General features: G+C 43.6%; 1 protein-coding gene across 1 annotated transcript in view; it reads right to left on the reverse strand.

Moving 5' to 3' along the window:
- LOC149344276 (cytochrome P450 4V2-like) overlaps nucleotides 1-15904 on the reverse strand; it is a 64770-nt gene that overhangs the window by 31609 nt on the left and 17257 nt on the right. Inside the window, exons 2-3 of the mRNA XM_089547197.1 lie at nucleotides 11202-11311; nucleotides 10378-10466 (exon numbers count right to left, since the gene is read on the reverse strand). Coding sequence (XP_089403323.1) covers nucleotides 10378-10466; nucleotides 11202-11311 — 199 coding nt within the window. The remainder of the gene's footprint in view (nucleotides 1-10377; nucleotides 10467-11201; nucleotides 11312-15904) is intronic.

Genomic DNA, 15904 nt, shown 5'->3' on the forward strand with positions numbered 1-15904 from the left:
TCATCAACCCTGTATGCACACGACTTAGACAAGGCGGACCGGAGACATGAAGGCGCAAAGCTCCTTTTCACTAACTTGTATGGGAAAATGTGAAAGGTAGAATTTCTTTCTTCGACCTCGGCATGTAGGCCCAACAGTCGTGAATGATCCCCCGAAGGCACAGCCGCAAGTCAAGAAATTGAATGCACCCATTTTTCGGATGTTCAGTGGTGAATCTCAGGGAATAAGACCAACCCACGAACAGCCCCACCACCGCATCTGCGACAGAGGCCAGGGCATTTTCATCAGGGACATTAAGGAAAACCAAAAGTCGACTACATATCTAAATTTTCCTAACCCACCCCAGATCCGCAGAGCTTAGTTTCTGCTCCAGCCTTCTATCAAATTGGGCCAGGTGTTGCAAGCCTGGGTTCGACCAAAAATTGAGAGGCGATGCGGTACAAACGTCTGAGCATAACGCTCAACAGCCGGAACTCGCTCTCTCCAGTAATGGGCACTGGATTTGTAGGCATGAAGTGGAACGCCAAGATATTTAGGAGGCACACAAGACCATTCTATGCCAGCGTACAGAGGTGGAGTTGTGCCCCATGAACCAAACCATAGGCCAGAACTTTTGGAGCGATTCATTTGAGTACCAGAAACGATGCCGAATTGATCTATTGTGGACAACACATTATCAATGCTGGGCTTGTCAATGCAGAAAAATGCAAGGTCGTCAGCATATGCCAGCAATTTGACTTCATTACCCAAAATAGGGAACCCATGGATATTACTGTTACGCAAAACACTCAAACAAAGCGGTTCCAGGTAAAGAGCAAAAAGCAGAGGAGACATCGGACAGCCTTGCTTCACAGAAGAGCGGATTGGCACAGGGTTCGAGAGCTGGCCATTAATGATCAATCGTGTTGAACAGTTGCTGTAGCAAAGTTGCACCCCTTTAAGTACAGTAGAACCCACGTTTGCTCGCTCTAGAAGTGAAAACAGAAATGAATGGCGTACGCGGTCAAATGCTTTCGCAAGGTCAATCTGAAGGAGGGCAAGCTGCTCATGACAGCTGGAGGAATATTCAAGTATTGTCCGCGCAATGTGCACATTACTTTGAATGGAGCGGCCTCTCAAACCGCAAGTCTGGTGAGATCCAATGAGTACCGACATTGCAAATTGCAGGAGATTTGACAAGACTTTAGCAAAAATTTTGTAACCCACATTTGCCAATGTAATGGGCCGATAACCTTCTACGGAGCGCAGTTTTCCTTCATCAGTAGTTTTCGGAATTAGGACTGTGTGGCTTTTTGTAAAAGACTGAGGAAGGGCTCCTATATCCAGCCCCACTGTGAAGACCCGCAGCAGGACAGGAGTGAGAATAGATTTAAAAGCCTTGTAAAATTCGCTTGAAATGCCGTCAGGACCAGGCGTTTTTGAGACGGGTAACTGATCAATTGCATGTTCCACCTCTTCCTGCGTGAAAGAGCCGCTAATAACAGAACAATCATCTTCTGATAAAGGGCTCACTAAGGTGCTGAAATACGCCAAAATTTCCGAATTATGCACATCAGGTGAAGCACTAAACAAGTCTGTGTAATAATCTACAAATACGGTCATCACCTCATTTGTACTGGACACTAGTCTGCCATTGGACATCATCCCCGAAATAAACTTCGCAGTCGCATGACGGCGCTCATCAAGCAAAGCCTGTCGTGTCGGGTGCTCACATTGGAGATCACGCTTGGTACGAGATCGAACACGGGCACCCCGGTAACGTTCTGCATCAAATCGTTGTAACTCACTTTTGATACTAGCTAATTCATCCGTATATAAACCAGGTGCTTCGCATTCCATTTCATACAGATTGTACAAATTTTTCCTGAGTGTCTGCTCCTGATGTTTCCTGTGAAAGGACCGCACGGAACCAATTTCTATAGCTGTAGCACGCACGTCTTGCTTAAACATTTCCCAAGCGGCGAACAACGGCATCTTGCTCGAGAGACAGGATTCCAGTTGCGAGCGGACACGAATGACAAACTCTTCATCATTAATTACTGAAGAGTTCAGCTTCCAAAGCGCCCATTTCGGCCTAAATTTTGAACAAACACTGCCTCCGAGGCGAGCAACCACCATGCAGTGATCAGACAACGAAACTGGTACAGTCTCACAGACCAATCCTCTGGAGACAAGTGAAAAAGATGCATAAATTCGATCTAGGCGAGCGTGAGAATGGCCCTGAATGCGTGTGAATAAGCGGAAACCAGGACATGAACTTCCGGTATCAATGAGCCCTGCATCTTCCGTAACAACAGACAAAAATTCACCGCTCCTATCGCTGGGTGTATCAGGACCGGCACGATCAGCTGGGTCGCACACACAATTAAAGTCACCCATTAGCACAACGTGCCGGTCACAGTCCAGTAAGCTGGCAATGCATTCAAAAAGAGTAATGCGCTGTGGCACAGTATTAAATGCATAGACATTCATTAGTCGCCATAGAGAAGAAAATCGCAGCATATCAACCGGCCCTCATTATCGACATTATAGGTCAAGCCCGAACAGGGGAGTGTCTTGCGCAGAAACAACCAGCAACCCGCCGACAAGCCCACCTTGATGTTATCGCCGTCCAGGAGACGAAAATTGAAAGTGAGGAGGATACTGAGGTGGCCCTGCAGCCCTTTTTATGAGAATATAATGTTCTCGTAACGTCGGCCATGCCAGCTCGATGGTTTCGAATGAACAAAGGCGCGTCTAGTGAATACGGTGTCTTCACTCACTCTCATCTTCCTCCATTCCCTTCCGGCGAGGTTTAGGTGTCCACCGACAAATGACAGACAGATACATTTCCTTTCCTCAAAAACCAATTTACCGACGAGCGAGGTGTAGAACCGAATGGGTGATGGCGTTCTATGGACTCCTTGGCAGCGTTGCAAGACGCTGTCGCGTTCCACTCTTAAGTCCAAGCTTAACATCTTAACCACACATCAGTGACCCCACTTTAGCTCAAAAAAGTGCCCCCCTGAATTTTGACGGGTGTCCACCGAGATATGTGAGACAGTTACTGCGTAATTTCCTTTCCTCAAATACAATTTTCATTGTCTTCATTACGGCTCCTCTTTATCTATCTTCTTTCACTCCCACTGCCTCCCTTCCTCTACGGTGCGGTTCAGGTGTCCACCGAGATGACAGAGAATTACTGCGCCATTTCCTTTCCTCAAAAAGCGTTGCGTTCAAAGGGCAAGGCATCGCGCCGAACGGGTGGTGGCGTTCCGTGGACTCTCTGGCAGCGCTACAACGCGCTGTCGCGTTCCACTCCTAAAGGCGGAGCTTAAGCGTCATTAATTAGCAGTTAAGTAGTATTCAGGGATTAATCAGTAATTAACAATTAGTTAGTGATTTGCCATCACTTAGTAATTAGTACTCAATTATATGTGATACCAACAGTGCCACAGAAACAGCGAAGGTGGTGCGGAAAACGCTTCCGCCTCTACCCACTTTAGACAGTCAAAGTGCCCCCTGAATTTTTTTATATCTCTTCTATTGAGAATTCTGATAACTTGAAAAGACAGTGCTTGACGACCATAATTTGTCCTTATCCTCGGCATCTCTATTTTCGGGTCTCTGATAGCGTACAAGTTTACTCTGGCGGTTGATGTGACGTACAGACGATTTTTATGTATCCATTGTAGCAACTTAAAGTAGTATACCTTATCTGCCCTCAGCATATTGTACTTTAAAAAAAGTGGATGCGTTCTTAGTTCCCTTTTCTCGCCATGATAATTTTTGCATATGCGTAACACTTTTTTCTGTAAAGTAATTAATTTTTTGTAATTAGAATCAGTTGTCGTACCCCAGACTAAAATACCATAACTTATTCTAGAATAGAATAGAGAATAATATAGTGTCTGCTTCATCCAAGATGGAATCAAGTGCTAGATTCTGTAAAGACAACCAATGACCCGTGATAAATCGGACTTAAGGCAACTAACATGGGCGTTCCAGGACAGATCACTGCTGAACCATACACCCAAGAATTTTTGCTCAGTGACCTCCTCCAACAGGCTACCTTCATATCTGATGCTAATAGGATTCTGGTCCCTAACGCTTGTGGCTTTAAAAATTACGTATTTAGATTTTGTTGTATTTAGAGTAATGCGATTGGCTTGTAGCCACCTGGAAAGTTTCAATAAGTATTCATTGACAGATTTTTCAAGGCATGTTTTTGTTGTTCCTGTAAAAAATATGTTCGTGTCGTCAGCATACATGATTAACTGGGAGGATCCTGGTACCATAGTTATATCATTCACATATATAAGAAAGAGTAAAGGCCCCGAAATTGATCCTTGAGGGACGCCGTGTTGTATCTTCATTCTACTCGAAGTGCGATCGTTTATGACTACATACTGTGATCTGTCTTTCAGGTACGTTTGCAACAGCCTCAGAGCAACGCCCCGAATCGCGCAGATCTCTAGCTTGTTTATCAATATGTCATGCGGCACAGTATCAAACGCTTTCCGAAGATCTATAAAGAGACCAAGGGTTAAGAGTTTCTTCTCTATGTTTTCAATAATTTTGTCTTTTATATGTATAAGAGCTTGTTCCGTAGACTTATTTGCTTGAAAACCATACTGTGCATCAGCTATTGTTTTATTTTTCTGAAAAAAGCTGGTAAGTATATCATTAATGACGCGCTCAAATATTTTTGAGAATACAGTTAGAACAGAGATTGGCCGGTAGTTATTCATATTTGTTGCACCGCCCCCTTTATACACGGGTACTACTTTAGCTATCTTTAGGTCATCCGGAAACTCCCCAGTAAGAAGCATTAGGTGATTATATAGGACAACACATGACGAATATGATTTATTTATTTATTTATTTATTTATTTATACATACTGCAGCGCAATTATATGGGCTATGGCAGGAGTGGGAAAAAACAAAAAGCAAAATACTAAAGGTAACAAAATACAACAAAATGTACAAAGTGAGCACAATGAAGTTCAAAACACACAAAAAGTAACAAAGAAAAAAGGAACTGTTAATGGCACGGTAGGAACATTCAGGTATTATGTGTCTTCCATGGCAGTTATAAAACTTTGAACTGGAGATGAACGAATGGATCCAGGTAGAGAATTCCAGGCTTCTATTGAACGGGGAAAAAAACTGAATTTGAACAAATTAGTACGTGCAAAATACGGTATTAAATTTAGCTCGTGATGACTTCTTGTAGAAGATAAAGGTGCAAAGTTAATGTAGTGGTTAACTAAGAGCCTTACCGAGGAATTGACGATACAATGTAAGAATTTTAGTGATTCAGTGTGGCGACGGGCGGAGAGCGTGGTTCAATTCAATGAGAGAAGTGTAGAAGAGGGTGAGAAATCGCGATCATAACGATGACATATAAAACGCACAGCTTTTTTCTGGACTGCTTCTAACATGTTAATTTCAAACTGCTTGTACGGGTTCCACACTACAGCTGCGTAATCAAGAACAGGGCGGATTAGAGATTTATACAACAGTAGCTTTGTGTCTTTTGGTGAATTGGGTAGCGTGCGTCGTAGATAACCTAGTTTTTTTAATGCTTTATTACATACGTAATCAATGTGTTTAGACCAAGACATGTTATGCGTGAATATGACACCAAGATATTTATACTGAGAGACCCTATCTACCACACGGCCATTGAACGAGTAACTAAAATGGGAAACGGAAGATTTGTTACAAAAAGACATGAGGATGGTTTTGTTGAAATTAATTCGCATTTGCCAGGTACTACACCAACTACAAAACATAGCAAATGACTCTTGGAGGTGACGATAATCATTAGAGCCATTAATTACTTCGTATAAAACGCAGTCATCAGCGTAAAGACGAATGTTAGAAGAAATGTTATGTGGCAAGTCATTTATATATATTAAAAAGAGTAGCGGTTCAAGGACGGAACCCTGAGGCACTCCTGACGTCACATCAACAGCAGCGGAATGAGAATAATTATAAGATACGAACTGGGAACGGGATGAGAGAAAGCTAGAAATCCAATCAACCAAGTGAGGATTGTTTAGTACAGCATTTAGTTTAGCAAGAAGTTTGGAATGTAGAACAGTATCGAACGCTTTCGAGAAATCTATAAAAATGGCATCAACTTGGTTGCCGATATCGAGGTTAAGTAATATATCATGAGTGATTTCTGTTAATTGTGTTACCGTACTAAAACCGCGCCTAAACCCATGCTGAAAGTTAGATAGCAAATTACTGGATGCAAGAAAAAGCATGATGTGTTTATGAATGACGTGTTCCAACATTTTGCATGATTGTGATGTCAAAGAAATCGGTCTATAGTTAGACAAGCATTGCCTATCACCGGATTTATAAAGAGGGAGCACTTTGGCTAATTTCCATGAAGAAGGGACAGTAGCAGATGATAAGGACTTATTGAATATGATGGGCAGGTATTTCGATGACCACATGGAGTAACGAACCAGGAACGCATTGTATATTCCATTTCGACCGGTACATTTCTTAGCATCGAGGTTTAGTACAAGATTTAGGATGCCATTAGGGTTTACCACAACATCACTGATTGCTGAAGAAGAAATTTTATTGGTGAGCGGTGGAATGACATTGTTATCGGGAACGAACACTCAGTGAAAATATTTGTTGAAAGCATCTGATATTACTGCCGGCTCACTGATGACGTCATTATCTAATCTGAACGAAGTGGATGAAGTATCGCGAGGTAAGATGGATGACCAAAATTTTCGGGGGTTAGTTCTTAACAGATCGCGCAGGTGGACACGAAAAAAGAAATCTTTGGCCGTATGCAACTTAAGATTAAATTCTTCTTGTTTAATTGGCAAAGCCTTTATACCGTCATCTCCAGGCGCTACGTCACTTTTCAAGCTTCCGATTATTTTGGAAATTTCAGTTGGACTGCATGGACAAAGCGAGATAGAGCTCATTGGACTGTTTGCATGTGTATGGCAGGACATGTTAGCAAGTGGGCCTGTATATTTCCCTGTGCTAATGAACCTAAGATTCATGTCTTCAGCAAGCTGATCATCAGACAGACGTTCGCCATCGACTGTGATATCTGTTACACAATGGCTTGAGCGCCTTTTGTTCATTAGATCGTTAACCATCTCCCATAACCTTTTATAGTCATTGCGAGCACGAAGAATTTGAGCCCGAAAGTACTCGATCTTTGCTTTTTTCAGGTCTGAGTTCAACTTGTTTCTGTAGGATTTGAATTCTTCCAGTAACTGCAGATCACGACATTTAAGAAAAACATGAAACTTCTTGTTTTTTTCTCTTATTCGTTTAAAAATGTCCACAGTCAACCAGGGTTTCCGCATTCTATTTCGTTTTGTTTTATGCTCGCGCCAGGGAAAAGCTGCATCGTAGCACTGTAGCAGCCTACTCAGGAATATTTTGTAGGCGACTGTAGCACTAGTTTCCTTGTAAACGTCGTCCCAGCTTTCTTTCTCGATTAGGCTGCAAAAATGTCGCAGGCTTTGGTCATTAATTGTGCGATGCCAGCTAATTTCTTTGCTACTTCTATATTTACCAGTCACAGGGGGGCCCAAGCAGAATAATGTAAGGTGGTCACTGAGGTCGCATATCATGACACCAGCAGAAATATCCTCACAACTCATGTTGGTAACACAGATATCCAGGGACGTTGCGGTATCAATAGTCACCCTTGTAGGTAATGTCACAACATTTGTGCAAGCGTACAGGTGCATAATGTCGCGGAATTCATTTGCATTCGTGCTGTCCGATATTGTATCAATATTCACATCTCCGAGAATAATAAACGACTTTGTAATGGCTCCAACATAACTCAGTGCACTTTCTAAATAATCACAAAAATCGGGCGTGATATCAGATGGCGGTCTGTATATGTCTCCAATCGCGGTATCAGATATTTTAACAAACAGGCTTTCTGTATTTTGATCACTCCTGGTCAAGTTATCTAGAACTTCATACCGCACACTTTCCTCAATATAAACAGTTACTCCACCTCCCCTTTTTTCCTCCCTGCATATGCTTTCGCACGTATAACCTGGCAAGTAAGGCGGAATGTCGTCCTTTATTTATTTATTTATTTATTTATCATCATACCCACAGCGCCATTGGCTGGCATTACAGTGGGGGGGGTAGAAGAAAAAGTACACAAATGCCACCGCGTGCAGGTGGTTACAAAAAAAAGATAACAATGATAGAAAGAACACGGAATTATTATACACAAAAAAATGTCACAGCATGGAAGAAAATGAATCATTTGATAATATGGACACTACTTCCTCAGGCAGCTTGTTCCATTCCGAAACCGTTTTGGGGAAAAAAGACATTTTAAAAAGGTCAGTCCGGCACCTGTATTCTTTAACTTTAAGTGAATTATCTCTACGTAAAGACACGTAATCAGGGTTGGCTATATATTTGGTTCTGTCTATTCCAGTTCTAGAATGAAATATATTATGAAATAATTTTAAACGCAGTACTTTCCTACGTTTTTGAAGTGAGTCCCAACCCAATGATTTTTTCGCGCTCGTTACACTAAAATATCGCCCATAGTTATTGAAAACAAAACGAACGGCCAAATTCTGAACTCTTTCTAGCTTTTGAACGTCAAGCAAGGTTTTCGGATCCCAGACTGTGCAAGCATACTCAAGTATGCTTCTAACGTTTGAATTATACAGCAGTTCTTTAGTCTTTAAAGGGAAAAGTTTAGCATTACGTCGCAGGAAACCTAAAACACGACAGGCTTTGGCAGTAACGAAATGCACGTGACGATGCCAAGACATTGAACTTGTTAAATATACACCAAGATATTTAAATTCCAACACTGAAAGCAGTCTGCTATTATTTATGTTATAAGTGAAAATATGGGGAACCTTCTTTTTAGTGAAACACATATGTACAGATTTTTGTAAGTTAATATGCATTCTCCAGTTCTCACACCACTGGGCCACTTTACACAAATCCTGTTGTAATGCATCGCAGTCACTTTTATCGTTAATAATTCTATACAATACACAATCGTCCGCAAAAAGACGCATGTATGAAGAAATACCTGAAAAGATGTCATTCATGTAAATTATGAACAGTAATGGGCCCAAGACGGATCCCTGAGGCACCCCTGATGTTACAGCCACCTCATGCGATTGTTTCCCGTTGACAACAACACATTGACGCCTAACGCTCAAATATTCCTTTATCCACCTAATAACGTTCTCATTTATGTTGTACCAGTATAATTTTTGTATTAATAAGGAATGTGATACAACGTCAAAGGCCTTCTTAAAATCTAGAAAAATACAGTCAACAGAATATCCCTTATCTAAAGCACTTGACAGGTCATGTACAAATTCGGTAAGCTGGGTGACACACGAGTAACCACTGCGAAAGCCATGTTGATTAGTATTTAATAATGAATGTATACTAAGATGATTCATAATACTAGTATAAAACACATGCTCTAAAACTTTGCATAATACACTGGTCAAGGACACTGGTCGATAATTTGAAACAACATTCCTAGGTCCCGATTTATGTATAGGTACAACATTAGCAAGCCTCCATTCATCAGGCAAGGAGCCTTCCTGTAATGACTTTGTGAAAAGAATTTGAAGGTACCTTGACAACGCAAAAGCGCAAGAAGAGAGCAGGATCGTGGGTAAGCCGTCCGGTCCTTTGTTAACCAGGTTTCAGTTAAAACTATTACTTTAAATTTAATGGTCAGGGACTGTAGGAATATAGCTAGATCATCTGCATTGTTTCTTATGCTGCGCATGTTGAAATGTTTAAATTTAATGGTCAGGGACTTGGGGGGGGGGGGGGGGGAGGGTAGGTGCCTACTCTTCATATCTGGTGTACGTCGCCAATGGAACTTCGTTTAATGAGGCTAGTAAGGCTTTGCTTAAGGCTTTTTCGTTGATTACTAACATGGATTTCTTAAAAATGTCTGGAGAATAACAGAACTGTCTTCTGTTATTTATGACCATGATTCTGCGACCGATAATTAGCGCAAAATTCGTCCTATACCTGTAGGACTCTCGAATGCATTTGACTGCGTTACGTAAAGCTTATACTCGAAAATAGTGAAAGAATTAGGGCGCCATGATTTATTCGTTGCCTGGAAGCCTGAATATTTGCTTACTGCATGCAGTTTGTATAGAAACAATTTGCAAGCCTTGATCGCGGTACCACAAGGTTCAGTGTTGGTCCAGTTACTGTTTACTGCTCGTTTTCCTCCTCATTACTTGCATGAGTACATCCTTGATTTGCGCCGCGAAGCAACCGAAATCCCGCTGAAATATGGTTCCGCAAAGTCTTCTACTCTAAGGAGGCGCATGCGAAGGACTCAATAGAAAGGTGCATGAGTCACTCACACTGTCAGAATGGATTTCTCGCCGATCATTGGTTTCAGGAAATTGTACAAAAAAGGCTTTTCGGACTTCACTTTTCCCGTGAGGACAGCCTGGAAGGAAAGCGCACGCCACGCCGAAGAGTAACTAATTAATTGGCAGTTTCATAGCGCATGCGGCGTGTAACTTCCTTTGTTAGCGGAACATTTCTCACATGCGACTGCACAGAAAACATACGCCATCCTAGTATCACTATTCTCGTTATGTACAGTAATTTAACTTTTTTTTTATCCACGATCTGTAACCCTGTAGACTGCTTGCACAGTAAGCTGTGGTTCTAATTGCGCAATAAATGATAGTTTACGTTCAGGAAAACACTGTAGGCTTTCGAAGTTACCAAATAACACTACCTTTTTTCCGCTTTGCGAGTACAAATGTCAAAATTTTGTTTAGCGCAGCAGGGGCGTAACACTATTTCGTGAAGCATGCAATAGTGATAATTCCAATATCGCGTTACCACATTGCTTCGCTCTCTAAATGAGGGCATCTCGATCAGAGCGAGGACGCTGGTTTGCATTCATAGCTTTTGACGGCGCAGAAACTGGCCTTCAAGAAGAACTAACTTTCTGCTGTGATAGTTGATTCATTCTGACTTGAGTAAAGCAGCGCGAATGCAGGTGCCCGAAGGATCCAGAAACAAGATGAGACAGGAAGCAGCGTCCTTTCCTGTCCCATCTTCGTTTCACCTTCGGGCACCATCAATCGGGCTTCATTACTTATGTTAGAATCTGGCCCTCTGTGCACATAGCGAACAGATGTATCCTACTGCGAAATGAATAGCCAGTCACCTGCGCTGCTTCAGGCGTCTGTATTACAACGACGGGCGTGAAGAAGACGTAGCTCCTGAAAGTCTTCGCCTCGTAGTCCTTGCACAACTGGAGCACAATGCTGAATATTTCTGGGAGAACGGAAGACAGAGTCATGGCAAAAAAAAAAGAATAAAGAAACCTCTTAGTTTTCATTCGGAGCAAAAGTCTGCGGTAGCTATCACTAAGCAATGGTGTCAGGTGCGGGTCTTGAAGCTCTGGTGCATCTACGAGCTTTTATGCTTACTGCGTTCCGAATATGAATAACTGATGCCTGTACTCACGCTTACACACGCTTATTTCTTTCTTAGTCTTATGCATATCGACAAGACACTATGTTGAGTTGCACCATCTCCCGCTAAACCCAGTGTAATCTGATCTCATCACCCCTTAAGTTGAGTTGAGTTGTTTTAAGCTACGGGTGGAATTAGCCTTGTTTATTATGCCGGCAATTGCTCCCCCGTAGCGTCACTTATATGTTAAAAATGTCCTAAAACCAGTCAAATCTGCCCTGCTATACACACTGTCGATTATAATAGAACATAGGCCACTCCAGCAGTAATTATCGGTGCACACAGTCACTCACAGCATAACATTATCCACTGCAGAAGACACCATCTATACACATATTCAGTCACAGTGGAACATAGGCACATAGTCACTCACAGCATAACATTATCCACTGCAGAAGACACCATCTATACGCATATTCAGTCACAGTAGAACATAGTTCATTGCAGAGCCACCATGCATGCACACATTCATTTACAGAATAACATAGACCACTCCAGAGGGCACCATCTGCGCACACATTAAATCTCAGAAGACCACAGACCGTCCCTGCTGTCACCACTTAGAGTCAAGATCAGTGTCCTGCAGGAATGTTAAAAGAAGGGGTGAAGCGTCTATTCGGCATGTCTCATTTCAACTCGGGTAGACAATGTCCTGAACTTTACTGCGAAGGGCTCCTGTCCTCTTGAAGGAAGCGAACATCAGAGATCTTTCCGCGTTGTACTGTGGGCAGTACATAATATAATTTTCTATATCCCCGCACACACCACATATAGAACATAGCGGAGACGATGCCATGCCCGTCTTAAGCATCCAGGCAGGAGTACGAGCACAGCCCGTTCGGAGTCGATGTAGTTGAGTGGCCTGAGATCTTCTCAGACCCTTGGTCACACATGGCTTGTGGGGCGCACTCCACAGGGTATAGAAATAATCGAGAACCTTTTTCTGAAGCAACGTTTTGCATCTGGAGGGACTCGTTTTGATGAATTTCGTGACAGAGCATTATGGGCGAGACTGTCTGCCACCTCACTGCCTCTGACTCCTGTGTGAAGGGCACCCATTGGCTATTTAGAGTAGAGCTTCTTTTGTGCAGATTCTCTACCAAGGGTAGAGAGCTTATAGACAAGGTGTCAGTTGGGAAGCCGCGCTCTAACCTCTGAAGGGCAGATTTTAAATCAGTTAAGATGACAACAGGTTGAGGCGGACAAGACCCTAACTTCCGTAAAGCCGCCTCAATAGCAACAGTTTCGGCCGTTGTGGAGGATACGACAGCAGAAATGCGTACAGACCACTTACAGGCCAAAGGTGGAATGTAAAAAGCCGCTGCGCTAGCTTGTTTGACCTTCTCCACAGAACCATCCGTGAAAATTTGTGGACGGTGGTCATACTCTTTTTCCAAATGTTCAAGTACGAGCGAACGCGTTGCTGCCAAAGGAGAGCTGCGCTTTGCGCTCACATGGGAAATTGTGACCTTGCAGTCGAGGGTCGGAGAAGACCACGGTGATTTCAACCATTTCCTTTGCCATGGAGCATTAAGGCCTAAAGAACTAAAAGTATTAAGTGCCTAGTAGGCCTTCGACTCATATCACTTGCAGAGCCGCTGGAGAAGGGATTGCCCAGCTACCGTCTCTCTTAGGCGGCCAAAATGCAATAGTAGTCTCTGTGAAGGTTTTGGTAGTGACTCATGAAGTACTGCCTCGCTCGAAGTCGCCTGAGGAACTCCAATGGCTCTACTTAGGCCCTTTCTATAGAAAACTTCCAGACGATCAAGCTATGAGGCCGAGGGAGAAATTAAAGGTAATTGATACATTATGCGACTGGCCACCAGCGCTTCATGAAGCTTGACCATTGAAGAAGGATGGTTTGTCCATTGCTCACTAGCAATTCTAAGGATGCCATTGGGACGCAAAGATAGAGAAGGGACAATCGCATCGACAGCTTTTCGCCGCTGTAGACGGGAGTCAGTAATGACGCTCAGAAAACGCGTGTGATTTAACTGGCGGATGCAAGAGGGACCAAGATCAATCCGAAACCGCGTTTGACGCCTTCCTACACCTGGAAACAGAATAAAGCCGGATTTTTCCACTGATAGAGACAATCCCACACCTTGAAGGTAAGCTTACACCGAAAGTAGACGCTGTCGAGCTATCAGGGCTAATCGCTTGTGTTGGTAGCCAGTAATCCAAATACAAATATCGTCAGCGTATTTTGACATACGCATTTGTCTGCAATTTGTTTTCGATCAATCGGGAAGGCCAGCCATTACGACGTTAAAGAGCGTGGGGGAAAGAACACTTCCTTGAGGCACACCTCGTGATAGAACCCTTTCGGTGCTTATGGTACTCCCTAACCGTACACGAACCGCATGATCGCTGATAAACAAGTAAATGAATCTTAACATATGGCCCTGTATGCCCATGCCGTGCAAGCTGTTCAGAATTGAGTTCTGAAGCACGTTGTCATAAGCTTTTGCAACGTCAGGAAATATGGCTAACGTGGAAAGGCCGAAAGCTCTCTGGTCGTCAATGTGACTCACCAAGTCTAAGACGCTATCTTGGGCGCTAAGACCTGGGCGGAATCCTGTCATACATGATGGCAGTGCTTTGCTGTCCTCAAGCCACCACAATAAGCGTTCATTTGCCAGCTTCTCCATCAACCTAGCTACACCGGAGGTCAATGAAAAAGGGCGATACGAGGCAAGGTCCGTCATGTCTTTGCCAGGCTTCAGAACTGGAACTACATATGCCGCCTTCCATAACGAAGTAACATCGCCAGTCTCCGAAACTCGATTGATGAAGTTTAGGAACTCCTTCCTGAGGTCCAGGGGCAGGTTATGTAGCATTTGGTTGGTCATACCGTCGGGACCTAAGCGTGAACGGGACGTCCATGTTAGACCTGGAGGAAGCAGGTGGTGATACATATCCATTCCAGAATTTGCACGTACAAGTGCGTCTGCAAATTCCTCTGCTAAGCACGCAACAGGTTTTGGTTGCGAATTGCAATTGCTTCAAAAGGCTTCCAAGGGCGAGATTCTCCAGCAAGGCTGCCAATAACTCGCCATATGCTCGTCATCGGTAAGAACACACTCAAACTAGTGCAGAATGGGGCCCATTGCGACCTCTATAGCTGGTTCGTGTGCCGTCGAATGGCAGAATTCAGCCTATTGAATGTCGTCTTCAAGTCGCTGTCGTCTTTCTTCCACAAGAGTTCTTGCCGCCTCTTAGTCAAACTTGTTTCCCGCCGAGTTTGCTCATCAGCGCAATCATCAACGTCAACCGCACTACATCGATGGAAAGACAAGGTCAAAGGCCTTTCCCGTATCGCACAAAATAACGCACCATCATACATTGGGCAGGCTAGTTTATCCCCCTCCGGCTAAAACGCCACGTGGAGACGGCTTCAAACGCGCTCCCTAACGAACCCGGCGCTACTGTCACTCATGTACCCCTCGCAATACGAGCCTGAATGTTTCCGCTGTGGCGAACACGCCACTTACGACCACATCTGTGGGATTGTAAGAAAGAACCGCCTCCGATGGAGGTAGTGCAGATTCCTACTCTCGAGCGGTGCGAGGCTATACTGGCCAGCTCAGACCCGAAGACGCAAGCCTGGGGCGTCGAGTGGGCCAACCAGATCGCCAACAGTCATGGACTAGCGGCCACCTAACACGGCCTCCGATCACCAAGCTCTTTTCGACGGTGTAAAATGTTTTCTAATCCAAACCCTGTCCCTTTCCAGCTGCGATATCATAACCGCTGCAAACTTGCTAATCTCACCCACCCACCTCATTTTCTGCCTTTCCATGATACGCTTGCCTTCTCTTGGTACGCAGTCCGTTACCCTTAACGGCCATTAGTTACCTAAGCTTCGCATTAGATGCCCTGCCGACGCCCACTTCTTGATTTCGACTAGGATGCCATTAACCTGCGTTTGGTATCAGACCTAATCTGCACCGTTCCTGTCTCTTAACGTTACACATGTCTCTTTCCTCTCCTCAATTTAAATTGAACCCTTTTCGTTAGCCTCCAAGTTTTGAAGTTTCAATATTCTTTAGGTTGGCCGGTTTAACCATTTCTGTCCTGCTTCCTTGATTGGCATGAACGCACTAAGAAAGATAACGCATAAATGCTTTATAGGGGACAAAGTGTCCATTTTTACAAGGGAGGAAATAGATGCTCGAAATCGCACACATCAAGTTTGCATGGCGTCTGGAACACAGCTCATCAAAGGGCACTATGCACAATACAGAAGAACGTAATATCAAGAGGGTCGCGTATATAATAATAAAGTACTGCATAGCGGTTCTAAGTGTAATTGACTGAAGAAGAAGAGCGTGATTGGCGCACTCGAGACCACCACACGAAGAACAAATTCAAACAAGACAGTAATGCATG

Source organism: Amblyomma mixtum, chromosome 5 (assembly GCF_055824585.1).
Source record: "Amblyomma mixtum isolate Tamu chromosome 5, ASM5582458v1, whole genome shotgun sequence".
NCBI lineage: Eukaryota > Metazoa > Arthropoda > Arachnida > Ixodida > Ixodidae > Amblyomma > Amblyomma mixtum.